This window comes from Ochotona curzoniae, unplaced genomic scaffold (assembly GCF_017591425.1).
Source record: "Ochotona curzoniae isolate NIBS_2020 unplaced genomic scaffold, NIBS_Ocur_1.0 scaffold_2683, whole genome shotgun sequence".
Lineage (NCBI taxonomy): Eukaryota > Metazoa > Chordata > Mammalia > Lagomorpha > Ochotonidae > Ochotona > Ochotona curzoniae.
In genome coordinates, this window is record NW_024467100.1 from 5754355 (window position 1) to 5779746 (window position 25392).

The 25392-nt window shown below is 46.6% G+C and overlaps 2 protein-coding genes across 3 annotated transcripts in view; one reads left to right on the forward strand and one right to left on the reverse strand.

Annotated features, from left to right (window-relative positions):
- Window positions 1-49: 49 nt before the first annotated feature.
- On the forward strand, window positions 50-21870 carry CFAP126 (cilia and flagella associated protein 126). Its single transcript, XM_041003341.1, has 6 exons — window positions 50-169; window positions 18104-18287; window positions 20018-20080; window positions 20255-20335; window positions 20930-21106; window positions 21460-21870. The coding sequence occupies exons 2-6, from the start codon at window positions 18261-18263 to the stop codon at window positions 21682-21684; spliced, it is 573 nt and encodes a 190-aa protein (XP_040859275.1). The 5' UTR covers window positions 50-169; window positions 18104-18260; the 3' UTR covers window positions 21685-21870.
- A 2163-nt stretch (window positions 21871-24033) lies between these two features.
- The window catches only part of SDHC (succinate dehydrogenase complex subunit C), a 31442-nt gene continuing 30083 nt past the window's right edge, over window positions 24034-25392 (reverse strand). For both annotated transcript variants that reach the window (XM_041003189.1, XM_041003188.1), the window contains one exon: window positions 24034-24772. In XM_041003189.1, the coding sequence (XP_040859123.1) occupies window positions 24668-24772 (105 nt within the window). In that variant the 3' untranslated portion in view covers window positions 24034-24667. The remainder of the gene's footprint in view (window positions 24773-25392) is intronic.

Genomic DNA, 25392 nt, shown 5'->3' on the forward strand with positions numbered 1-25392 from the left:
CCTGTCACGTACACGTCTTGCGGAGCCGGGAACCTTCCGGTGAGTGGAGCGTGCGTCAGGACCGGAAGCCCTGGAAGGGGTGAGGCCAGTTCCCGGCAGCGAGTACTGGCGGTACCCCGGCTGGAGGGCAGCAGGCGGGATACCCGGGTGTGGGCCGCGTCCCGAAAAGGTAGATTCCAGCGTGCTGTCCTGGCGGCCTAGGGTTCTCCCCGTGCTCCGGCCCAAGGGCGGGAAGACCCCGCCGTGCTTCCCACTGCCCCCCGCACAGCCCCTCCTGGCGCACGGGCATGTCTCAGCGGAGCCCTGTTCACTGCAGCTCCTTCGTCCCCACCCTCTCCCTGCCTCAATTATAGGTGTGGTATTTAAAATGGTTCCCGAACATATCAACCAGGGAAATTTTGAGTTCCATAGAGTTAAGGAGTTCTCTTTAATGAAATAGCCTTCTGAAGTCTTTAATTTGCTAATAAGAGGTTTCTAATCACAACTAAAGTTGTTTCATATTACTTTGTTAAGACTAAGTAATTTACGGTGTCAGTCGCTTCTCGGCCTTTTGGCTAAGATCTAGTGTAGTAATTTACGATGTCTTGAATCTATTTAATCTTGTGAAATAATCGTTGACGTCAAAATGTGAAGAGATGAAGGAGTAGCATTGCAGAGTCATGGTTGAGATCCCATGGGACTAGATGCCAACCCTCGTCATTTACCCCAACATCCCTTTAGGCCCTGGAGCATCATCACTTGAAACCCGTCTGCCATGAGCCCGAGCCCTTGGAAGGGGCAGCTGTGAGGCCCAACCATGGAAGGAGGGAAGTGCCTGACATCGCACCGCAGAGGGGGCATGGGAGATTGCAGGAGGTCTGAGTTGGTGTGCCAGCAGTGATTCTTGCTCAACACACACAGCTGCCCACTTCCACATGCTTTGCAGGGTGCTGCCAGATACTCCAGTGCAACCAGCACTGCAATCAGTACTCAGAAGCCTCCTGCTTCTGAGGAGATGAATAAAAATCCCCTTGAAGTAGGTGATGAGAGCGTCTCAAGAATAAATGTCTCTTGTAGAAGTCTGGGAATGAGAGTGAGAAGCCCAAAGGGCAGAGACTTGGGGCCCGAGACTGCCATCCTTAAAGCAACAGATTCTCTAATAATGCTTGTTTGGGAATAGATGTGGCTGTATTAACAGGGATGGAGGGGGAGGGAAACTTAAAGGCAAAGTAAGGACTCCATAAATTACTTTGAAACAATATCCTTGGCCACAGGATTAATAAGGTAAGCTAGTCTACAATTGATTAGGCAGTTGTTAAGCAAAAGAGCTTGGGGAAGTACTCTGTATTGTTGCAGAACCTTTTGTGCAAGGCTGTGGTTCTGGGAGAATCTTTCATGGTAGTCCTTGTGACCAGGCATGTAGGAGAGTACCAAAATGTTCAAGGAAAAAAATGGAATAAAAATGTAAGTGATGCATAGTTTTTCCTTAATATGAATTTCTCAAACTGTTTTTTTTTCTTTTAATTTTATTTTTGATGATAGTTAGATGATACATAGTTGAAGGGTCAAGGATCAGGGGAAAGTGGTCAAGACCATTGTTTGCACATTTTTTTCTTCCTGTATCTGGGGGAGGGAAGGATACAATGGGAGAGACCACACCCCACCTCCCCAGTACCCAATGTCATCCCAGGGTCCCCATTGTGGAGCACGTTCTGAGGGTTCTATTCAAGTGGTTTTGATAGTTTTGAGATGCTGTTGATATTGCCACTCCAAGGATGAGGAAATCCTCCTAAGGTCAATTGGCTGTCACAGTCCACCTCAGAGTCTCCATTCACCCAGAAGTTTGCTGTCAAGTTTCATTGGGATAGTTGATTAATTTGTTCTGCCTTCCTTCCTCTGCAAACCACAGGGTGCTGTAGCCCAGTCCAGCCCTGCTCACCACACACTTTGCCCTCCCTTATGTACACCAGGGGGAGCTGAAGGTTAGAGTGACCCCCAGTAACCCTCACTGGACCAGCTCCCAGCTCTGGTTCCTGTGCCTGCCAGCATGTGCAATGGACTGGTCTGGTCTGCCCCACATCCCATTGGGATCTTGTACACATTGTTGGGCATTGAAGCCTAACTCAACCCAACTGACTCCACCCTCCAGCCCACACTCTTGCCAGTGGGTACCATCGCCTGTCCAGCCAGGCCCATTCCCAGTCCTGGTTCTCATGCTCATCAGAGAGGGGCCCACCGTCTCCCCGGTGGACCCACTCCCTGCTCCAGATTTTGCACACTCCAGGTGGTTCTGCAGTCTGGCTTACAGGGCTTGCCCCCAGTTCCAGCACTTGCCAGCTGATGCTGCAGCAAAGCCCAACCAGCCTGCCCTTGCTCTGGTTTACACCTGTACCAGTGGACACAGGCGTGAACTGTTTGAAGACTCCTTCATTTACATGGATTTCAAAAATTGTGTCCAAATCAGCTTGTCTTGATTCCATTTTCCACGAATCTTTTGAAATACCCTTATAGGCATGAGACCTGCTTTTTCACAATTTATGTATGTATGTATGTATGTATGTATGAACTTGATATAGCAACTCCATTTAATGAACAACTTTCACAAGTTATACGTGTGGGGAGGGTTTATGAACTTGACCAATGAATGTCAGAATTTTGTTCTAGCAGTAAATACAACAAGCTGTACCTTAAGCACAGGATACCTCGTGACAAGGCCAGTCCGGCACCTCACAAAGCAGAATGCCAGAGTCCAGCTGATCAGTTGTCAAGTCAGTCACTCTCAGGTTATGGATGCCCTGTGCCCATGCAGACCTGGTATCTTGTGCATCACAGCTTCGGGTCTCCCCTTTCTCTGAGGAGCTCTGGGGCCAGAGAAGGGCACTGCAAAGTCCAGGGGTGATTACTACCCAGACGGAAGGGACAGCGACTGCAAAGGCATATCTTGGTAGGAAGCACAATTTACAAAATCTGAGGTGGGAGGCTGGGGTGTTAGGCAGCAGTCTTAGCACCCCTTTCCTGAGAGGTTCTGGGAATTGATCTTAGTCTTAGGCTAAAGTGGATCTTTCCATATAATAAAATTGGTGTCTCAAAAAGATAAAAGAGTATTCCATTTACCTGTGGTTGTGTGACAAGCCGCTTTAGAATTACTGGCAGAAAATTAACAGCTCATGGAGAAGGTATGGTAGGGACAGGTTGTCTCTGTTCCAGGATCGCTGGGACTTTAGCTGGGAAGACTTGACCTGACTGCTGGAGCAGATCTCTTCTAGATGGCTCATTGACATGTAAGGAAGTTGTGCTTGCTGTTGGCTGGAATTCAGCTGGCTTTGCTAGAACACCTACACCTGACTTCACGGGGTCTGGGTCTCAGCTTGCTGGATTCTGAGGACATCCCAGAGAACCAAGCAGAAGATGTATCCCTCTCTCTCTTTCTCTTTCTCTTTCCCGCTTCCCATTCAGCTCCCTGCCTGTGGCCTGGGAAAGCAGTCGAGGAAGATCCAAAGCCTTGGGATCCTGTATCCATGTATAAGACCCAGAAGAAGCTCTGGGTTCCTGGCTTCCGATTGGCTCAGCTGCCCCCATGTGGTTGCAGAAGCACAAGTTGAGTCCTCTTTCACTGCTTTCCCAGGAGCATTAACAGCTAACTGGATTGGAAGTGGAGCAGTTTGGAAACAAACCCATATGGAATGCTGGTCCAACACCTGGTGTGACTTAACCTGCTATGTGTGAACTGTAAATAAATACAACCTTAACACTTAGGAAAGTGGAGAACAGCTTAGGAAAAGGAACATCTTAATTTTGGGTTTGTTATTAAGGTTTTTGTAACTATACCTCTGCATCCAGATAATCAGTTGAGACATTCAAACCTAATCCATTTACTCTTCAGTTTACCAGCATCCCATACCCAAGCTGAAGGTTTGTATTAAATATATATGTGTGTGTATAAAATGTATATATGTGTGTATATATAATGTTTGTGTGTGTATATGTATATATATATTTGAAATGCAGAGTTAAATAGAGGAGAAACAGAAATCCCCAAATGGCTACAACAGCTGGGGCTGGTCCAGGCTAAAGCCAAGAGCCATGAGTTGCCTCAGGGTCTCCTATGTGGATGGCAAGGCCCAAGCACTTGGGTCATCTTGTGCTACTTTCCCAGGTGTGTTAGCAGGAACATGGATCAGAAGTGGAGGGACCAGGACCTAACCTTGTGATACATATCGAGTCTGAATTAGCAGTTAGGCCCCTTCTGCCACAGTTGCCCCTATAATCAGTTTTTGTGAAGCCACAAGTCATCCTTCAATCCATTCTCCATCTGTGTTACCTATGAAACGTATGTATTAGCAAATTCTAAGAATATACATTTAATGTAAAGATGTTTACATAAGTTATGTAATATTCTAGGAAGGAAACCTAGAAAAAAAACCTCACGGAAGGTAAGTCGCTAAGGGCATTCAGTTCAGTAAGTGGCTGAGACAGAACTTGATGTTTAATCTGTTGATCTTTTTACTAGTCCCATTACCATTCACTAGGGAAAACATAGTAATAACAGCTTATAATCTTATAACCTATATTTATATTTTTCAAAAGCTTTACTTCTTTAAAATCTGATTTTATCCATACAACAACCCTGTGAAGTCGGCAGGGGAGATGTTATTATCCTCCATTTGTAAAATTAAAACAATGGAATCCCGAGAGGCTCGGGCGCTTGTCCAAGGCTGTGAGTGGTTAGCAGTGCAACTGGCTCTAAGAAGAACGCTCTTTCTCTGGGCTCTTTCACTTAGGAAAGTGGAGAACAGCTTAGGAAAAGGAACATCTTAATTTTGGGTTTGTTATTAAGGTTTTTGTAACTTTTAGGGTTTTAAAAAAATTTAATGCCTTGCTGTATTTTTTTTTTCTGTTACAAAAGAAATATGTGCTTTTGTCACCAGTGAACAAAGAAATGTAAAAACAAGCCAACAAAAAACTTTTTTCTCAGTATCACTTTTATTCAATACACGTTATATGCACATAGTAGAAATAGGGAAATGGCTTATGCATTCCTGCAGTAAAGAGGGCTTGGCACTGTTACCAAATGTGCAGTGGGCCACATTTTTATCTGAGGGGCAAAAGAAAAGAAAGAATCTTTTTTTTTTTTAAGATTTATTTTTATTATTTTCTCATTGGAAAGGCGGATGGATATACAGAGAGGAGAATCTTCCGTCCGTCCATTCACTCCCCAAGTGAGCGCAACGGTCGAGGAGCCTCTTCTGGGTCTCCCACGCGGGTTCAGGGTCCCAAAGCTTTGGGCCGTCCTCTGCTGCTTTCCCAGGTCATAAGCAGGGAGCTTTTGGGAACTGGAGCAGTCTGGACTTGAATCATCATCTATATGGGCTGCTGGGACTGCAGGTGGAGGATTAACTTGATAAGCCACGGAACTTACCTGGATGTCCGTAATTATAGCCTGTCAGTACTGTGGAATCTCAGGTGGCTATTTAAAAGAATGAAATGTACACTCATGAGATTCTGTTGGAGTACTTTATGATTCTTCTTAGCCACCGAGTATCCGAACCTGCTCCCAATGTTTGCAGGGTCTCCCTCCATCATATAACATAGAGCTTTCTCCAACTGTGAGCTTCCAGAGAGCCACTTTTCCAGCTTTTGTTGTAGTTGGAAATTCTGCAGCTTTAGGTGTAGGAACGGTACACCTTGAATTGGGGGAAAAAAAAAAAAAGGTGAGGGGAACAGACAGTGAAGAAGCTAGATCCTCTCTGGAGAGGGTTACAGCAGCAAGTGCAGCTTCATCTAGTTTATAGAGATGGTAGTGACAAAATTTCATTTATTATTTGAAGGATGGAAAGACAGATTTCCCATTTTGTTCACTCTCAACGGCCACAATAGCTAGGTCCAGGCAAGGCTGAAACAAGGAAATGTCTCTTACAAGCATGGTAGACCCTAGTGTTGAAGCCATCCTGCCCAGCCTCTCAGGGTATACGGAAGCAGAAAACAACACCAAAAGTGGGGCTGCCAGGACTTGGACCAGGCACTCAGATGTGGGATACGTGAGTCCCTAGAAGTGGCATGCACCGAATGCTCACCCACACATTACTTGTTCCTGTAGGGGTTGTGCTGTGAGGGTTTCCCTTTAGCAGTCAGCAACATATCTGGGGGAAAATAGATCCTCCTGTACCTTATCCGTTCTCTGTTTCTCCTCCAGTATTTCAGCGTGCCTAGCAATGTACATATTAAAGAGCAGGGTGAGGCACAGTACAGGTGCAGGAATTGGCAGAGCTGGAGGCACATGCTTGGGTGACAACTGACATGGTTAGCAGAAGGAAGACCGCAGTGAGGCAGAGAACGGACAAGAACAGGGTGTCCCTTTAGAAATCAGAGTACATGTTAGGAGAACCTACTTCCCTGCTTCTCACAATGAGTAATTCCCACACTGTGATGTCACCAGAGACTCAGGGTAGCCAGGACTCCAGGACCCTCCCCTTCCTTACCGGGAACTGGAGAAGCTGTACCAGTATCAGCACGTCCCCTCCCAACACACAGTGAGGACATGCATGTTAATCACCTCTTTCCGTACAGAGGTGGTGGGATATTTTTTTTCCTTTTCCTTTTTAAAACCAACCAGCATAAAGCTGAGGAGTGCTAAGCTGAATGACTCAAAACCTGCTCGAGAGCCCCTCCTTACCGCTCCCCTGACACTTCTAAAATGTAACCGTCCTTGGTCTTTGTCCTCCGATTACTCAGTGATTTTCACCATATCCTCCTCTGACTTTAAATCCCTGTGTAATTTAGGGGATTTGGCAGCAGGAGCAATTTAGAAAGGGTTTCTGCCTCTGGTGTAGGGTGTATAAAACCACTCCCCACTAGAGGGAGCCTTACTCTTAAGAACAGACAGCTGGGTAGGAACAGAGAGGATGTAGAGGTATTGTCTCTCTGTCACTCTTTCAAATAAAAATAAATCTCAAAAAGGGTTTATTTATTTATCCGTAAGGCAGAAAGAAAGGAGGAGAGAGAGGATCTTCCATTTGCTGATTTATTCCGCAGATGGTCACAACAGCCAGCTCTCCCACAGGAGCCATCCCGCACTGTCCCTCAGACACAGTAGCAGCAAGCGAACAGCCAGGACTTGAATCGACATTGATACGGCTGCGCCCGCAGGCCAGTGCCCTGGGTGCTTTACACAGCTGCATTATACTCCAGTGTATGGAAGTAATAGTTTCATAGTCAGGATCATTTTTGTTGTTTCCAGTCTGTAACTACTATAAACAAAACTGCACTTAAGAGCCTTGCGCAAATTTTGTATCATATTTTTGCAAGAGTATCTTCAAAATCATTACAAGCAGAATTGCTTAATCCAAAAATCAATCTTAGCACTAATCTACTAGCTAGATATTGCCAATTCCCCATAGTAGAGATTGTAACATTTCACATATCTGACAGTGTTATCAAAGATTTGGCTTTATGTCAACCTCATATATGTAATTTACAATGTCCACATAGTTGAGATTTGTATTTTTTTTTAATTTGAAGCAATGTTGAACACTTTTTGATGTGGTTAATAGCAATTTGTATTTCTCTGACTAGTGAATGTCTGTGTATTTCTCCAACACGCTTTTCAATAGGACCATTAGAATTTTTCTTCTCATAATTTAGAACCGAGCCCTGGATCTCACATGTGCTGGTGGGTGCCACATTTCTGTTTGGCATGGTCTGTTCTCAGTCCCAGCCTCTGCATGTGCTGCCAGGTGTTGCAGCTCGGCTCAGGCCAGCCTCCTACTGGCTGAGCTCCCGTGAATGTCAGGTGGTTCCCGTCAGGTGAGTTCTGTGGTCCAGTCTGGTGGGACCCATCGCCTTCTCCAACTCTCTGCATAAGCCAGTGAGGCCTGTTTTCCCAGAGAGGCAAGCCCACAAGTCCCTTATAGAATCTGCCACCAGACACGACAGATTGTTGTGACTCGCAGAGGATGTCTAGTATCGTGGAGGGCAAACAAATTGGACAACTCTCCCAGCCAAGCTTTCACAGCAGGTATCTGGGCAAGCGGAGACTCCAAGTTGGACTGTATCAGCCAGTGGATGTTGGAAGGATTTCCTCAACCATGGAACGATGAAATCAACAGCATCTCAGAACTATTCAAACCACTTAAGCAGTACCCTCTGAACATGTCCTACATTGGAGACCTTAGGATGACAATGACGTCAGTACCCACATCCCCGGGTACTGATGCAGTTAGGCTGCTGGGAAGAGCCCCTTTCCCCTTCTCTCCCCTCTTCCACCACATATAGGAAGGGAAAAAAAAAAAAAGGAAACAATGGTCTCATCCACTTTCCCCTATTCCTTGACCCTTCCCACCCTAATCAGTGGTCCACATGGGCATCCTTCTCAACTATGTAAACATCATAAAAATAAAATAAAAAATTATTATATATGGAAAAAGAATCTGCCCCAGATCCAGTTTTCTTGCGTTCTGGTGAGTGCTATGTCCCAGCCTGACGTGACCTGCCCCTGCCTCAACACTCATGGGCGTGGCCTATGACCTAGCCCAGCAAGCACGCCCTCCAGCCCCTGTTCTCATGTGGAGTGGCAGGCATCAGGTAGTCCTACTCAGTCCAGCCCAGGTCTCCCACGTGGGCAGGTGCTTTGGCTTTACCCAGACATGACTTCCAGTTTCCCCTCTCTAAATCACTTCATTTCAGCTCCCTTGCCTACCTGCTAGCGCAGTAGTAGCCTGATCCATGAAAGGCCCCAGAAGTCATTCCTCCCCTGTCAAATATGCCCTCAGCTGCTCCCACACAACATACCTCCTTCCCTGGACAATCGGCTGCCACCCCACCCTGGGGGCCCAGGTGGCATGTTCTAGCCCAGTGCTCCCCACCTTCCCCACATCTCAGAATAAGTAACGGTGCTGGCACACTGATATAGTTACACAAGTCTGGCATTAACCAGGCCCGGGATGTCCACCAGCTATTGGCTGCTTTTCAGCCAGCAGTGTAATACTTGCCTAGGTATAATGCAAGCTAGGCAGTTGCCTACTGCTGTAGTCTCTCCTTTTTTAAACACATCTTCAACAGTTAAGAGCTTTTTTTTTTTTTTTTTTGAAAGGCAGATTAACAGAGAGGAAGACAGAAAGAAAAATCTCCCATCTGCCAGTTTACTCCAAAGCTTCCACAACAGCTGGAGCTAAGCCAATCTGAAGCTAGGAGCCAGGTGCTTCTGGGTCTTCCATGCGGATCCAGGGTCCCAAGGCTTTGAGCCATTCTCTATTGCTTTCACAGGCCACAAGTAGGGAGCTTGATGGGAAGTGGGGAACAGTTGGGACATGAACAGGTGCCCATATGGGATCCTGGCACTTGCAAGGCAAGGGTTTAGTCACTAGGCTATCATGCTAGGCTCAGGAGTTTGTATCTTGGTACTAATGGTTACCATTATCCTAACATTTTCACACAACACTCAAGTTCTTTCTTGGCCATTGTTTATATAAAGAAACTTTCTAGCAATGTTATTGACTCTAGCATTTCTCTCTTTTTTAAGATTTTGTTTTATTTTTGTTGGAAAGTCAGATATGCAGAGAGGAGGAGAGACAGAGAGGAAGATCTTCCGTCCATTCACTCCACAAGCAGCCTCAACAGCTGGAGCTGCGCCAATCTGAAACCAGGAGCACAGATCCTCTTCTGGGTCTCCCACGGAGCTGCAGGATCCCAAGGCTTTGGGCCGTCCTCCACTGCTTTCCCAGGCCACAAGCAGGGAGCTGGATGGGAAGTGGGGCTGCTAGGATTAGAACCGGCACCCATATGGGTTCCTGGTATAATCAAGGCCAGGACTTTAGCTGTTAGGCTATTGCACTGGGCCCTCCAGCATCTCTTTGAGGAAAACTTATTCCTAAGTAAAACCTGTACATGACAGAGAACTCATTCCATTCTCATGTGCTTTCCCTGACCTGTCCTCTTTGGCAGTTATAGTATGTGTATAGGTCTTCCAGGAACTACAGATCATAGGTGAGTACATATTAGTGGTTATTATATTATGGTATATTATGGTATTATATTCCAATAAAGGATTTTAAAAGAACTATTTCTAGGCTTTATGAATACCCTGTATGTTAAAAGCTCATAGCGGGACCTGGCACAGTGGCTTAACTGGATAACCCTCCCCCTTCAAGTGCTAGGATCCCATATGGCCACCAGTTCATGTCCTGGCTACTCCACTTCCCATCTGGCTCCCTGCTTAATGACTGGGAAAGTAGCATTGGCTGGCCCATAGCCTTGGAACCCTGTACCCACGTTGGAGACCCAGAAGAAGCTCCTGGCTCCTGGCTTCGGCTAGGCTCAGCTACAGCCATTGTGATCATTTGGGGAGTGAACCAATGGGTGGAAGATCTCTGTCTCTCCTCTCTATAAATCTGCCTTTCCAATAAAAGTAAATAAATCTCTTTTTAAAAAACCCACAGCTGTCACATAATGTACTGTTTCCATGATTCTTCATTAATTCTTGCTTGTTCAGGCAAACAAACACGTAATTCCCAGCATGAGTGTTAGATGTTGTGTGTCAAAGCACCGTGGTTACTGAAGCCTGTTTCCCACATTCCCCAGGAGGAACTACGGGCTGTGTTGTGGGCTTTGTGGGGACGTAGAGCAGCCGTCTCCAATAGAGGGCGCCACCGTCACAGGAAAGAAAAGTGGATCCACCAGTTTGTGCTCCAGATATTTCTCTGCACCCCCCCCCCTTAAAACTGTTATGTACCTCAACTGTTGACATATGCCTTGTTAAAGTTATAAGCCAGTTTGGACTATCCTAAAATCTGCCAAATTCAGTAAAAATTATGCTTCAAAACAATAAACAGCTAAATACAAAAATGAAAATAGACATGAGACAGCTGAATAGTATTCTATAGCCATTTTAAAGTGGATAGAAGCTGGTTGTATATAAACTAAAATTAAAATGTCAATGAAGTAGTCGCAGGATGTGGTTAAGAACTTGCATTTTCTAACATATCAGTCACTCAATACCATGGCAGTTAACCCCATAATGTTGTAAACAGTTGTTGATGTTATGTTATGGCTTTCAATTGGTCGGAACAATATTCTGCCAGCTCTGCTTTTAGACCAGAAATAGTCTCCCCAAGAAACTGTTGAATTGATCTTGACAATAAGATGCTGGACTCTATGCATGGTACATGCTTGCAATGAAAGAAACAAGACTGGATTTGAACTGTAATACTGCAATAAGGTGGAGTAATCCACCATGGGGGGAGGGTATGGGAGGGGTTGGGGGAACCCCAGAGCCTATGAAACAATGTCATAAAATGAAATGCAATAAAAAAACTATATATATGAAAGACATGAAAAAAAAAAAAAGAGAGAAGACACTCAGACTCTAGCGCACAGAACTGTTTTCACTTCCTATGAAGAAACACACTCACGCAAAGGGCTCAAAACTGGCCCAGTAGCCAGGCTGGCTCAAAGCCTGACAGCCTAGGAAAGGGGCAAAAGCTAGCTGGCCACCTGCCTTGGGACGGGGTACGTGGGGTCGCCTTGGAACTGGCTGCTGGGAACAGATTTTGACAGCTGATGGCATGGCCAGAGACTGCTGTTCAGGAAATCCAACTGTGTAACAGTTGGAAGAGATGCCCCTGTCTTCATGAATATTGGTTGCTCCTCATCCTTATAGTTCTTAAAGTTGCCATGAGAAGAAGATCCCTTAAGTGCTAACATTCAGCAATGATTAATTAGAATGCATTCAGTGATATAGCTTATGTAATGATGTAAATATTGGAGGGATAAATTGCTGATAATCCCATTGCTGTTTAGGAAGTGGCCTGGGATGAAAGCAAAGCAGCCTGGAGCTGCCAGGGAGCTGTCCCACGTGGTTGGAAAGGGTGCAACCCCTGTGGCAGACACTGGGCAGCAACTATCAGAATATACGGACCCTTGGGCTTCATGTTTTCACTTCTAGAAATTCATGCTACAAATAACATCAGGGGCTGGTGCTGTGGCATTGTGGATGGAGTCCACAGTGATGCCTGCATTCCATACGCATGACAGTTCAAGACCCAGCTACTCTGCTTCCGAGCCAGCTCCTTGCTTATGTCCCGAGAAAAGGAGAAGATGGACTAAGTGCTTGGGCCCCTGCCACCCATGTAAGAGACCTGAATATTTGGTCTGGATCAGCCCTGGCCATTGTACCAACTTGGGGGCAGGAGGAACCAGTGAATGCAAGATTCTCTCTCTCTCTCTTCCTCTCTGTGTAATTCTTTCAAAGAAGTAATAAGTAAATCTTTAAAAGAAGAAACCAAATGATCTTTTTTTAAAGAAATAGATTTATTTATTTTTATTAGAAAGGCAGATCAGATTTATACAACGGAGAGACAGCATGATGTTCCATCTGCTGGTTCACTCCCCAAATGGCCACAATGTCTAGAGGCAAGCTGATCTGAAGCCGGGCACTTCCTCTGGGGCTTCTTCGTGGGTTCAGGGTCCCAAGGCTTTAGACCATCCTCCACTGCTTTCCCAGGCCACAAGTAGGAAGCTGCATGGGAAGTGGAACAACTGGGACATAAATCAGTGCCCACATGGGATCCTGGTGCTTGCAAGGTGAGGAATTAACCATCGAGCCATTGTGATGGGCCCAAACTGAATAACCTTAGTACAATATCAATGTAGTACCAGGTGCTGTGCATTAAGATGTAATAATATCTAGAATATAAATTTTAATTTAAAAATGGGATTCTATTTTATTTAGAAGTCAGTGTCACACAGAGAGAAGAAGAGAGATCATCCCTGTGCTGGCTCACTCCCAAATGACCGCAATGTCTGGAGCTGGAAAGTCTGAAGCCAGGAGCCAGGAGCCTCTTTTGGGTCCCCTACACGGGTCCAGGGGCCCAAGTACCTGGGTCATCTTTTGCTGCTTTCCCAGAATACTAACAGGAAGCTGGATCAGAAGCAGAGCAGCCAGGACAGGAATAGCTTTTTTGGGGTCTCCCACATTGGTCCAGGAGCCCAAGAACTTGAGCCATCCTTCACTGCATTTCCAGGCCACAGAAAGCTGCATCAGAAGTGGGGCAGCTGGAAAACTAACCGGTGCCCACATGGGATGCTGGCACCAACAGGCAGAGGATTACTATGAAGTGCCATCCCATCGGCCCTGGTTATCCTCATTTCACATACAAGGACTGTAAAACTCAGATTAAATTTTTTTAAAGATTTATTTATGGGCCTGGCGCGGTGGCGCAGTGGTTCAAGTCCTCGCCTTGCACGCACGGGATCCCATATGGGCGCCAGTTCTAATCCCAGCGGCCCCGCTTCCCATTCAGCTCCCTGCCTGTGGCCCAGGAAAGCAGTCAAGGACAGCCCAAAGCTTTGGGACCCTGCAGCTGCGTGGGAGGCCCGGAAGAGGCTCCTGGCTTCGGATCGGCATAGCATTGGCCGTTGTGCTCACTTGGGGAGTGAATCATCGGACGGAAGCTCTTCCTCTCTGTCTCTCCTCTCTGTATATCTGCCTTTCCAATAAAAATGAAATAAATCTTTTAAAAAAATAAAGATTTATTTTTATTGCAAAGGCAGATTTACAGAGAAAGGGAGACAGAAAGTTCTTCAGTCCAGTTGGTTTACTCCCCAAGTGGTGATAACAGCCAGAGCCGAGCCAGTCTGAAGCTAGAAGCCAGGTGCCAGGAGACTCTTCCAGATCTCCCATGCGGGTGCAGGGTTCCAAGGCTTTGGGCTGTCCTCAACTACTTTCCCAGGACACAAGCAGGGGGCTAAAAGGGAAGTGAAGCAGCCAGGATATAACCAGTGGCGCATGCAAGGTGAGGACCCCAGATACTATGCAACCACTGGGCCTGAGATTACATTTATTTATTTATTTATTTATTGAGATTAAAGTTTCTAAGGTCTCATATTCTGCAGAGCCAGAATTAAACAGACAATTTGACTGCAGCATTCATGTTGGCAGTTTCCCTGCCTTAGGTCTAGCTTATTTAACTACATGCCTTACAGACTCAGGAAGCTTCACACTCGGAGCAGGCATTTGGTTCAGCATTATGTCACTGCCTGGCACGTTTGCGCGCCCCCCTTCCCCCCACGTTGGAGTGCCTGCCTGGCTTCAGTCCCAGCTCCTCCACTTCCTTCCAGCTTTCTTGTTACCGTGCACCCTGGAAGGCAGGGGATGCCTGCTCAGGTGTTTGGGTTTCTGCCCACAGGGTAGACCAGAATTAAGTACCTGGTCCTGGCTTTGACCCTTACCAGCCCTGGCTGGTCAGCTAATTGAAAATCAATATCTCTTTCTGACTTTTTAATACAACGAAAAAAGAAAAAAAGCCTTATACTTCAATAACAGGTAATCTTAATCCAAATGAAGCATGTCCTAATGACCCAACTTTAGGCATCAGAATTTAAGTGAACAAAAGTATCTATCTGTACGACATGTTTTGGAGCCTTTATGAGCCCTTCTGACTTTGCAAGAGTTAAATTTGGAAAGACCACCAACTGTACCTAACATCACCAGTTCATCCAAGGGAAGGTTAGAATGTAACACAATTTTAGTAGAAGCTTCAAACCGTGTGTTACTATTTCTGTTTCTATTATTTCCTCGTGCCTGTGACATTTTAACTAGAACTCATACAAGACCAGCCAAGACTGCACCTTGGATTTTAGATTGGAGACAAGTAACCTAAAATGGTTACCATTCTTCCCAGAACAATGGGATTCAGAAATAGATCCAGATTATTAGGGGGAATAATAAATGTGACATTTGAAGTCAGTGTGTGTATACGGGGAGGGGATAGCTTATTTAATGAATAGGCCAACACAACTAGTTAGGCATCTGGAACCTGACCTCATTCTGTTCCCTTAATTCAGAAATAAAAATTCAGAAGATGAATCCTTTTTTTTTAGGTGAATCCTTTCTTACATATTGGAATTTACAAAAAGCCACCCAAAGCATACACAAGTACAGAAAGAAAAAATAACAAAGTGGACCACAAAAATACAAAAACTTGTTCATGACAAAAAACAAAAAGGAAGCAAGCAAACAAACAAAAAAACCACAAACAAAACATAATTAAATAACTAGAATAAGATATTTGGAAAAACAACTAATTTTCTTAATGTAAGTGCTGTGCCTGGCGCAGTAGCCTAGCAGCTAGAGTCCTCACCTTGCACATGCTGGGATGCCATATAGGTGCTGGTTCATATCCTGGCAGCTCCATTTCCCTTCCAGCTCCCTGCTGTGGCCTGGAAAAGTAGTAAAGGATGGCCCAAGGCCTTGGGATCCTGCACCTGTGTGGGAGACCTGGAAGAAGCTCCTGGCTCCTGGCTTCAGATTGGCTCGGCTCTGGCTGTTGTGGCCACTTGGGGAGTGAACCAGTGGATGGAAGATCTTTCTATCTGTCTCTCCTTCTCTCTATATATCTGCCTTTTCAATAAAAATAAATAAATCTTAAGAATTTAAGCTGAGCTTGACATGACCATGGAACTCACAGGTACTGGGGCTGGGAACAGGCCAGGCTGGTCCAGGATGTAACACCCATAAGTGCACCCAAGTATTGGGTGTAGGGCAGGCTGGGCTGCAACATCCACCAGCACACATAAAGGCCAACACCGGCAGTCAGACTATGTCGGGTTAGTGCCTAGCACCCAATGGCACACGTGAGATCTGGGTCTGGGAGTGGGCCTGGTGGGTTACTTGGGGAACTCCCCTGGTGGACTATAGCTCTTACTGGTCAGCATGTGAGCCAGAGCTGGGTGTTGGTCAGGCCAGGCAAGGCAGTTCCGCTTGTCAGCAAGTGTGTGGCTCTGGGCGGGTGGACCCAGCAGGGCCAGACCAAAGCTTAGCACACTGGTATTTGCAAGAGCCAGGAAAGAATGTGGGCCATGCCAGGCTAGACTATCACACCTACAGGTTTGCATGAAAGTTGGCAATGGGGGCAGACTGAGTAGCACCCATCAGTGAGAATTGTTAGGGCTGGGGCTAGGCTAGGCTGTAGCATCCAATGGAAAGAGCCAAGACAGGGTCAAGGTCCTGCCAGGCTGGGTCAGAGCAACCACCAGCACATGCAAGATCTGTGGCTGGTTGTAGTCCTGGTAAGGAAGCTAAGGGGATGGGCCTCCCTGCTGGGCTGTGGTTTCTACTGGTGAGCGCAAGAACCAGGAATGGGCTGGGCTAGCTACAACATCCCTTGGTATTTGTTGTGGGCTGGGTCAGAGTGGGCTAGGCTCCAGCATCTACTGGTGTCCATGAAAGTCAGAGTGGGTATAGGATGGGCTGGGCTAAATCAGGACACCCACTGATCTACATGCGATCTGGGTCTGGGGATAGGCCAGGCAGGGTGGGGCTGTAGCAACCAATGGTGAGAGCCAGAATGGGTGTAGGTCTGGCAAGGCCACAGCACCTGCCAGTGAATGTCAGGACAGGAGGTAGGCCAAGTCAGGCTAAGCCAAACACCCACCTAGTGTGTGCAAGATCCATGACTAGGAGTTGCTTTGATAGGGGAGCTCGGGCACTCCCATGTAAAGATGCAGCTCCTGCTGGTGAGTAAGACAACTGAGGCTGGGGGCAGTCCAGGCCAGGCTGGGATACCGTGCCCATAGGCATTCATGTGGGTCAGGTCTAGGGTGGGCTAGGCTGGGCCAGTCTGCAACACTCACTGGCAGCCGTGAGAGTCAGGATGGGGTACAGGTCAGGCCAGGTTGGGATTCCACACCTACCAGTTCATATTAGGGCTGGGACTGGGGGTTGTCCAGGCTAGGCTAGGCTGCAGCACCCCACAGCAGGAGCTGGAACTGGGGGCAGGCTGGGTAGAGCAAGGCTGTAGCACCTACCGGTGAATGTCGAGGTGAGATGGATCATGCCAGATTGGGCTGCAGCACTCAGAGACATACATAAGACCCCAGGCTAGGAGTGAACCTGGTAGGGGCATTGCAGGGCTCCCTTGCTGTGAGTGTGAGAGCTGGTCCTGAGGGGATACCAGGCTGGGCAGGGCTGCAACAACCATTGGCCTGCATATGGACTGGGTTTGGGGGAGGGCTGGACTAGGGCAGGCCACTATATCTGCTGTGCTGATAAGCCAGGATAAGTGCTGATTGGCTAGGCTTTGTGCCAGCATCCACCTGCAAGTGATGGCACAGGGTGCAAATTGTGTTAGACTGCACTGCAGTAACCCCAAGAAAGTGCAAGATCTGGGATTGGGACTGGGCCTAGTAGGAAAACTGTGGGCATTCCTTTGCTGAGCTGCAGCTCCTGTTGGCTCGCATGAGAGTTGGGGCTGGGGCCAGACCAGGTGGACATGACAGCAGCACCAGTCAGCATACATGTAGATTGGGTTGTGGTAGGATGGGCTGAACTAAGCTGCCACATGAATAGGTATATAAGACAGCCTGACTGGGATGTGGCTGGCACAAACTGGACTAGTCTGCTGCACCTGCTGGCACACACAGGAACAGGGGCTGGGGGTGATCCTGGTGGGGATTATTGGGGGTCGCCCCAGCTAAGCTCCAGGTCACACTGATGTGTGTATTTCTTCTAACAAATTGTCTTTGTTTTTTTCCCTTTCATCTGTTCACCTTATGTGGGCCAACTCAGAAAATGCTATTCTAACTTCTCGTTAACTCTCCTACCAACCCACTAGATGAGGATTGCAATACCCTCTTAGATGATTCTCAGGACTGTCTCGTCCCCCAGATGTTGGGCTTGAGTGCTGTCACCATGTAACTCACCCAACCTGATGCTTCCCGGTCTATCTCATCATCTCTGTTCACCTTCTTTGCTCTGGTTCCTGATTCTGCTGTATCTCAGCCAGCACTAAGCAACTGTGTTCCTAGGCTCTGATTGCATAGGTTATGAAGGCACCAAGAGTCATTAGAAAGGCAGAGAGACAGGTAGGGAGAGAAGTAAGGGGCATCCTCTAAGGGTAGGGTCGTTCTGTGTACAAGGTAGACAACAGATAGGTAGTGAGGAGGAACCAGAGGCTGAAACACCATGGCGCCATGTTGAGTAAGAACTCAGATCCCCGAAAATGGCTTCTTACCCAGTGAACACAGTTCTTGAGAATCCATGGTTAAAGTAAACCATGGACGTTCTTAGGTAGGAGTAAGTGATGCTAGGCTTGCTACTCAGCTGATTATTTTTTTTTTATTATTTACCCAGCCTTTCAGATCTCTAAAATGAAAACAAACCCAGGTTTCACAGAGAAAAAGGGAAGGGCAAGGAAGAGAACAGGAGGCCGCCAGCCCCTGCTGCCTGGGAGGCAGCCACGAAGGCCAGCCTTCTACAGTTGCCAAGCAACCATAAACAGCGCAGGATCATGGCCACTAACTACAGTGCCAACCAGGTAAACTCTTTTTCTGCTTTTTTTAAATTGTTGTGTTTTGGTTTCTGTGTCTCTGAATTGACCTCCACCATCAGCAATGTGATTATCCAGTAGTTGAGAGAGTACAGGGAGGGCACAGAGGCAAACACCAGGAATCTATGCGTGAAACCACGAGGGTGTGAACCAAAAGCCAGCAACCTGTTTCTGTAACAGGCCACAGCACTTGGAGGGGTTGAGGGTCTTCAAAAAGTTCATGGGAAATGTATGTTATGAAAAAGCTATGTATGGATTTAAAAATGTCTAGCCAAAAAGAAACAAATCTTTTATAATTCTTTCAACCCACTACCCTTCTAAAGTATCCTCTGAATTTAGGCTTGTGGGCCAAATAACAGTCACAATAGTTATGTAGGTACTTACATAATGAGAGAAAACTTTTTTTCTGTAAGACTGTTGGACAAAAATTTGACAAAATATTATGGAGTATAATTGTGGCATAATGAAAACAGCTGAAGCCTTTCGGGCGTAAAACATTTTGTGTAACTGGAATTCCAAGTTAAGTGCTCCCTTTTATCAAGCCAACTGCAAGTGCTTACCTGTGAAAACCATTCTCCTATCTGAAGCCGTTTAAAAATGGCCATCCCTGTGGATGTAGCCCATGTGTCAGCTTACCAAGTCCGGATACAGAGCCGGGCAGCCCAAAAAAGAGTATGTAATTTACAAATTACAACTGTAATTTTCTAGTAGCTATATAAAATTTTTTAAATTAACTTTAATATTAACTCAAAATATTATTTTAACAATATTGTAAAGGTTAGAAACAGATGATCCACATTCTTTTCTGTACAATCTTTAAAATTTAGCACATTTAAAATTTATTTTCATTTAATTTGAAAGGCAGAGACGAGAACTTTTCCATCTGCTGGTTTACCCCCTAAATACCCACAACAACCAGGGTTGACCCAGACCAAAGTCAGGAGCCCAGAGTTCAATCTGGCTCTTCCATGTACTTAAACCATCTTCTACTGTCTCATAGGTTGCACATTAGCATGAATCTGGATGGGAAGTGGAGAAGCTGGGACTTGAACACTGCGATGTGGGAGGCAGGCATCCCAGTGCGGTTCTAACTGCTGTGCCACAATACCCACCCAATCCAGTGCATCTGATCTGATCTTTTTCTTGTTTTTAAAGATTTATTTATTTTTATTGGAAAGTCAGATAAACCAAGAGGAGGATAGAGAGGAAGATCTTCTATCCACTGTTGCATTCCCCAAGTGGTCACAACAGCTGGAGCTGAGCCAATCCAAAGCCAGGAGCCAGAAGTTTCTTCCGGGTTTCCCACAGTGCAGGATCCCAAGACATTGGGCCGTCCTCAACTGCCTTCCCAGGCCACAGGCAGGGAGCTGGATGGGAAGTAGGGCCACCAGGATTAGAACCAGCAAACATATGGGCTCCTGGCACATGCAAGGTGAGGACTTTAGCTGCTAGGCTATCACACTGGGTCCTCAGCGCATCTGATCTTACCAGGCACCTCAGTCTGGACTAGTTACATGTCAAAACCTCAAAAGGCACATGTGGTGACTGGCTCCTGGTTGGACAGCGACATCTCACCCAAAAGACTACACCACTGTTAAAATCAGTAGCAATGTCATTGTTCAGACTTTGGATTTTCAAAACCAAAGACCTAGGCCTACCATTTTTTCTGGGTGTGGGCCTGTGACTTCCCAGCACTGTTTGTCTTTGTCTCCCCACAGTATGAAAAAGCCTTCTCACCCAAGTATCTGCAAAACTGGTCTCCTGCCAAGCCAACAAAAGAGGTATTTCCATATACGGTTACTAATTCTGTCTAGCATGCTAACTCCGTCATCTGACTGCCTGTAGCTGTCTCTCGACTCCTACACCCTCCTCTCCCCCTTCCCTAAATTCAAGTTCCTCAGTTACTTCCTTCCTCTCTCACTCACGGGCACTTCTCTCCCCCATGGCTCCCTCAGAGAATCTCTTCCCATGAAGGCTACACCCAGTTTATCGCCAATGACCGTGGTCACCTGCTGCCCTCGGTGCCCCGTTCCAAGGTGAGCCCTATCAGGAGACACAGAGGACTGGGGCACAGCACTTGGGGACTGCGCTATCTCATCAGCGAAGTTCAGCGTAACTCATGTTGCAGTGTGGATGTTCCCAAACTGCTAACTGGTTTATGGACCAGGATGGGGTGTGTTAGCACTCAGAAACCCTTAACCCCATGGGCCATCTCCGTGAGACAGCGTTCTCAGGTTTTGATGCTTGGGCTGTTAGGCAAAACCAGGGACCCGCGACCATACAGGGGCCCAAGAACTTAGGCCATCTTCCGCTGCCTCTCCAGGCACATCAGCAGGGAGCTGGACTGGAAGCAGTGCTGCATCATGTGATGCTGGTGTGGCAGGCAGCGGCTTGCTTTGCTGTGTCACAACCCTGGTCCCCAGAATGCAGAATAGAAGTTGTTGGAGGGAAGTAAAAGACAAAATTAGGGTACCCTAGAGGAGGCAGGGTAGGAAGAGTAGGGGAGATGGTGCTTTCAATCTTTATTATCATAGAAAAGTAACTCGGGGAAAAAGGACAAACACTGGTTCTGCCAACACGTCAGTTTGGGGAGGGGAGGACCTGTGTGAAGAAGCTCTTTTTCCCCTTAGGCAAGCCCCTGGGGTTCCTTCCTGGGCACATGGCAGATGCCGCTGAAGGTCCCCCCTGCCCGGGTGACCCTGACTTCCCGGACAACTGCTGCTGCTGACTCCCTCACCACGTGGATACAGAAAAACCCGGACTTACTCAAGGCCTCGAATGGGCTGCGCCCTGAAATCCTCGGCAAGGTATCTATTTTCCCATTTAACCCCAAACCATGTGGTCTCCATTGCATTATGCCCTAAAAACAAAACCAAAGTCTGATGTTATACCACTGCTGTCCCAGCAGAGGGAACCTCTAACCAGGTCTCTTACCTGGTGTGGTCATCTCCTTCTGAGCCTGACCCAATGAACGAAGGTCATCTTATCCTTATAGCAGAAAATAACCTCACCTTAAGATTGTAAAGGAATCAGATGTAACTACTCTTACTTGAGACCTGTTTTGTCTGTGCATGGGGGTGGAAGGGGCTTAGACTTGTGAAGTGGCCTGGAAACAACCTGGGCCTGACTAGGAACCTGTTGCTCTCCCCCTCCCCTCCAGCCCCATGATCCAGACAGTCAGAAGAAACTCAGGCAGAAGTGTGTCACAAAGACGGTAAAGCAAGCACCAAGCGCCACCATAATCCCAAGCTCTCCAGCTGCCGACCTCAACTCTCCAGATGAGCCCCAGAGCCCCCACCCCTCTGCAGGGCACACACCAGGCCCCCAAAGCCCAGCCAGCTGTCCCAAGAGCCCCCCCGGAAGCCCATGTGTGCAGGAGAACTGAGCAGGTCCTCACTCAGCTGAGATGGGAAATGCGCAGCTGGAACTCCATCAGAGACCCAGGGCCACACCCAGGAAACCTGTCAGGAAGTGAAGTCAACAAGACTTCCAGGCAGGAATGTGGGGCAGAAAAGCTACGGGATGAGAGTAAAGGCCAATTTGGAAAATAAATTGTTTGTGAAATCCCTTACTGATCTGAATTTTCTCCTCTGGTTGCGTGTTTGCTTCGTAACTCTTTAGGAGAAGGTAGGTTTTGTGGGAAATAGAATAAGGAAAAGAACATTGCTGGGGCTTGGGGAGTGGTGGGGGGCACGTTTCTGCAAGAAACAAATCAGTTATACTACAGAAATGATGGAAACAGGTCTGAATGAAGAAAAAGGCAGCGCATCCAAGAACCAGTCCTACACTGCCACCCTTTCATTTTGTCCTGAATGTGCGCACATGACAATTTTAAAATCAGAAGTAGAATTTAGTATTTTATGTGTATTTATTGAATGTGGGGAAGAAAAGCCACAGAACTCCAAAGTACAAGCCACCGTCCTTGCATGTACTTCAGATGTAAACAGAAGTACATGCAAGCATATCTCAAAACATCCCCATAAAAAATGGAATACAAAGATAAGCACTGGAGCTGGCCATGTGGTAACAGGTGGGGCAGGGCCAAGTGGGAAGCAGAAGCCTGAAACCTGCCTAGGTCTCCCACGTGCGTGGCAAGGACCCGAGTGCTTGAGTTCTCACCTGCTGCCTCCTGGGATGCATGTCGGCAGGAAACTAGATGAGAAGCGGAGCTGAAGCTTGAACCCAGGTACTCCACTGTGGGATGCAAGCATCATCTTTATTCTGATTTTTAAAAAAGATTTCATTTGAACTGGTAAGGTTACACAGAGACAGGCAGTGAGAGAGAGATCTATCTTCGTCCACTTGTTCACTCTCCAAATGGCCAAAACGTTGGGATCCCATATGGGCGCTGGTTCTAATCCTGGCAGCTCCACTTCCCATTCCAGTTCCCTACTTATAGCTTAGGAGAGCAGTCAAAGACAGCCCAAAACCTTGGGACCCTGCACCCGTGTGGGAGACTCAGAAGAGGCTCCAGGCTCCTGGCTTCGGATCACCTCAGCTCCGGCTGTTGCGGCCGCTTGAGGAGTAAATCAATGGATGGAAGATCTTCCTGTTTCTCCAATAAAAATAAATAAACCTTTTAAAAAGTGACTGGAAAACAAAGAAGAAAAAGAGATTGATAGGGAGAAATTTGAGAGTGACATACATGATGCTCTGTCACATTTCTTTACCCTTTGATCACCAGAATGGAAAGAAGCCACAAAAAAGCAGTCCATTTCCAACATCTGTTCATCCTTGGCCCCAGTCTACAACTTCCTGGCACTGACTGGCTTGTTAAACTTTATGTCTTCACCAAACCTTTCCCACTTCCAGTGTCAGAGTGCGTCCTTGGGAACTCTTCTGTCTCACCTCAAGGACAAGGTGAAGGGCAGCTGGTGTGAAGTGGACACAGACCACAAGAACCTCTCAGGGCCAGTCTGGCAAGAAGGGGTCATTACATAAAGCCAGGATCCCGAGGGTTGGGATGAAGATGAAGCAGCAGGCCCCCATTCTCTCAGCTTAAATAAGGTCTTCCTGTGTAATCGAAACCAACTAACATCAGTGTGATTCCTTTTCATTTCAACCCATGACTCTAATTAGTTAGGCGACAACTCAGAGTGACAAAGTGGATCTCTTCCTACTCCAGAGTTTCCAAAGACTATCAAAGTGGTACTCCTTTGGGATCCACAAGCCTGGCCTATATGGTCTATAAAAACAGCAGGCTTTCCTGTTAAATATTAAACTTTCCTATTAATGCTCTCTCCACATACTCTTAAATCTCCTTTCTCCCCATATTCTTAGGTCCATGTCCCTTAGCTGTTATCTTCACTGGACCCCCACATCCCCCCCTGGATAATTTTCTGGCCTTTATCCTGAAGATGATAACTAGTCTTCAGTGGGATCTGGAGCCTGCCATAACCAAAGAGCGCTACAGGCTTAACTTCCTTTCCCCTCCTTTTTCTGAGACTTTTCTGTGATATTTAAATCTCTGGCTACTTGGACAAGCATTTCATTCCCTGAAAATTTTTCCAGTGGTCAGCTGGAGGACAAACTCCTGGGAAAGGTCAGCTAGGGGGTGTAAATGCCCGGGACCTGAGAGAGGGGGAGGGAACTGGCTCCCCAACAGCCATTCATTTGGTCTCTAGATTTCAAGAAGAGTCAGAGATAAAATGAATATTTTAATTCCACTTCAGAAAAGGATGGTATATGAGCTTAGATAGAAAACATGACATTAAGAGTTTTGTTTTTCTGTAAATCAAGAAAAAAAATAATCTTTAATATATTCAACAATCATTTTCTGGGTCTTTGTCTTGCATCAAAAGCTATATATCTTGTTTCTAAAGCATCTGCCCAAGAACCAAGTCACCCGTTTTATCTCCTTCTAGCTGGACAGGTCAATCCCTCCAACCTCCCATCTTTTCTTTCAGTCACACTGTGTGGGTACAAAAGGCCCTGGGCTCTGACCAATGAACAGGGTTGTCCTTTAAGCCAACAACCCACAGGCAGTGGCACCCAAAGTCTCAACCCCAGTCCTCAGAGCAGAGGCCACAGAGCTGGCATTGTTTCCTCTTCTCGGGAAGAAGGAGCCAAAAGCTGACCCTCAGCACATATCAGCCAAGTATGGAGAGGGGATCAGGGCTCTGAGGCCCAGAGTAGGCTGTGAGCTGTGGGCAGGACAATCAAATTTTTGCAGCTACTCCATCTTTAGAAACAAGGCGGGAGACTGGGTCCTATCCCTCTGCTATGGTTCTACCAGCTACCCTACTGCTCTAGAGCTCCATGGGGATCTGCGAGCACAGAAAGAATAAACAACCCAGACAGGAATGACAAACAGGAATATAAATCAATGATATAATTTGTAGGAAGATGATGCTAGGAACTTTAGCTCTTCACATGGCTGCCAGCCCTAAAGAGGTCAACACAGTAAGAACCAGGACAACCACTCCAGACTGGTACAGCTGGGGGATCTTCAGACCTTTTCCAAGGTCCCACATCTGCAGAAAAAGAAGGAAAATAATGATCAGGACCCTGGTCCCACAGCTCCTTTCTTAGAGAGTAATTCTCCCTCACTGGATAGCTACCTTCTTTCAGTGTGACTCCAGAGAAAAGCAGATCTATCCTTACACTCTGCCTTTACTCTTCTCAAAACCCACACTATGCACCTACCACCCACTTCTCCCGAAGACAGGAAATCAAGCCCCACTGTGTGGTGGTTGTTAGAGGGACCACAACACTAGATACTACAGTTCCAAAACTGAACAAATAAAACTGCTTCTTGTGCCAACAACACTATCAGATCAATGTTTTGCAAAGTGTATTCCTTCAAAAACTAGTTCTGAACAATGCTGAAAGGCATTATATGAAGGAAAAAGTTTTGCAGTCAAATAAATTCAGTAAATACTTAACTGCAATACTATTCAAATAATTTATTAAAGTACACTGTAAATCTATAAATAGGGAATACGGCATACATAACTTCTTTTTTATTTAAACATTGACACATAAAAATGATACATATTTGGGCCAGGCATGGTAGTCTAGTGGCTAAACTCCTAGCCTTGAATGTGCTGGGATCCCATATTGCTGTCGGTTCTAATCCCAGCAGCTCTGCTTC

Bases quoted from the DNA above. Each gene is read 5' to 3' on its own strand.
- CFAP126 (XM_041003341.1), top strand. From the start codon at position 18,261: ATGGCCACTAACTACAGTGCCAACCAG. The intron at 18,288-20,017 runs GTAAACTCTTTT...GTCTCCCCACAG, and splicing joins CTAACTACAGTGCCAACCAG to TATGAAAAAGCCTTCTCACC. The intron at 20,081-20,254 runs GTATTTCCATAT...TGGCTCCCTCAG, and splicing joins CTGCCAAGCCAACAAAAGAG to AGAATCTCTTCCCATGAAGG.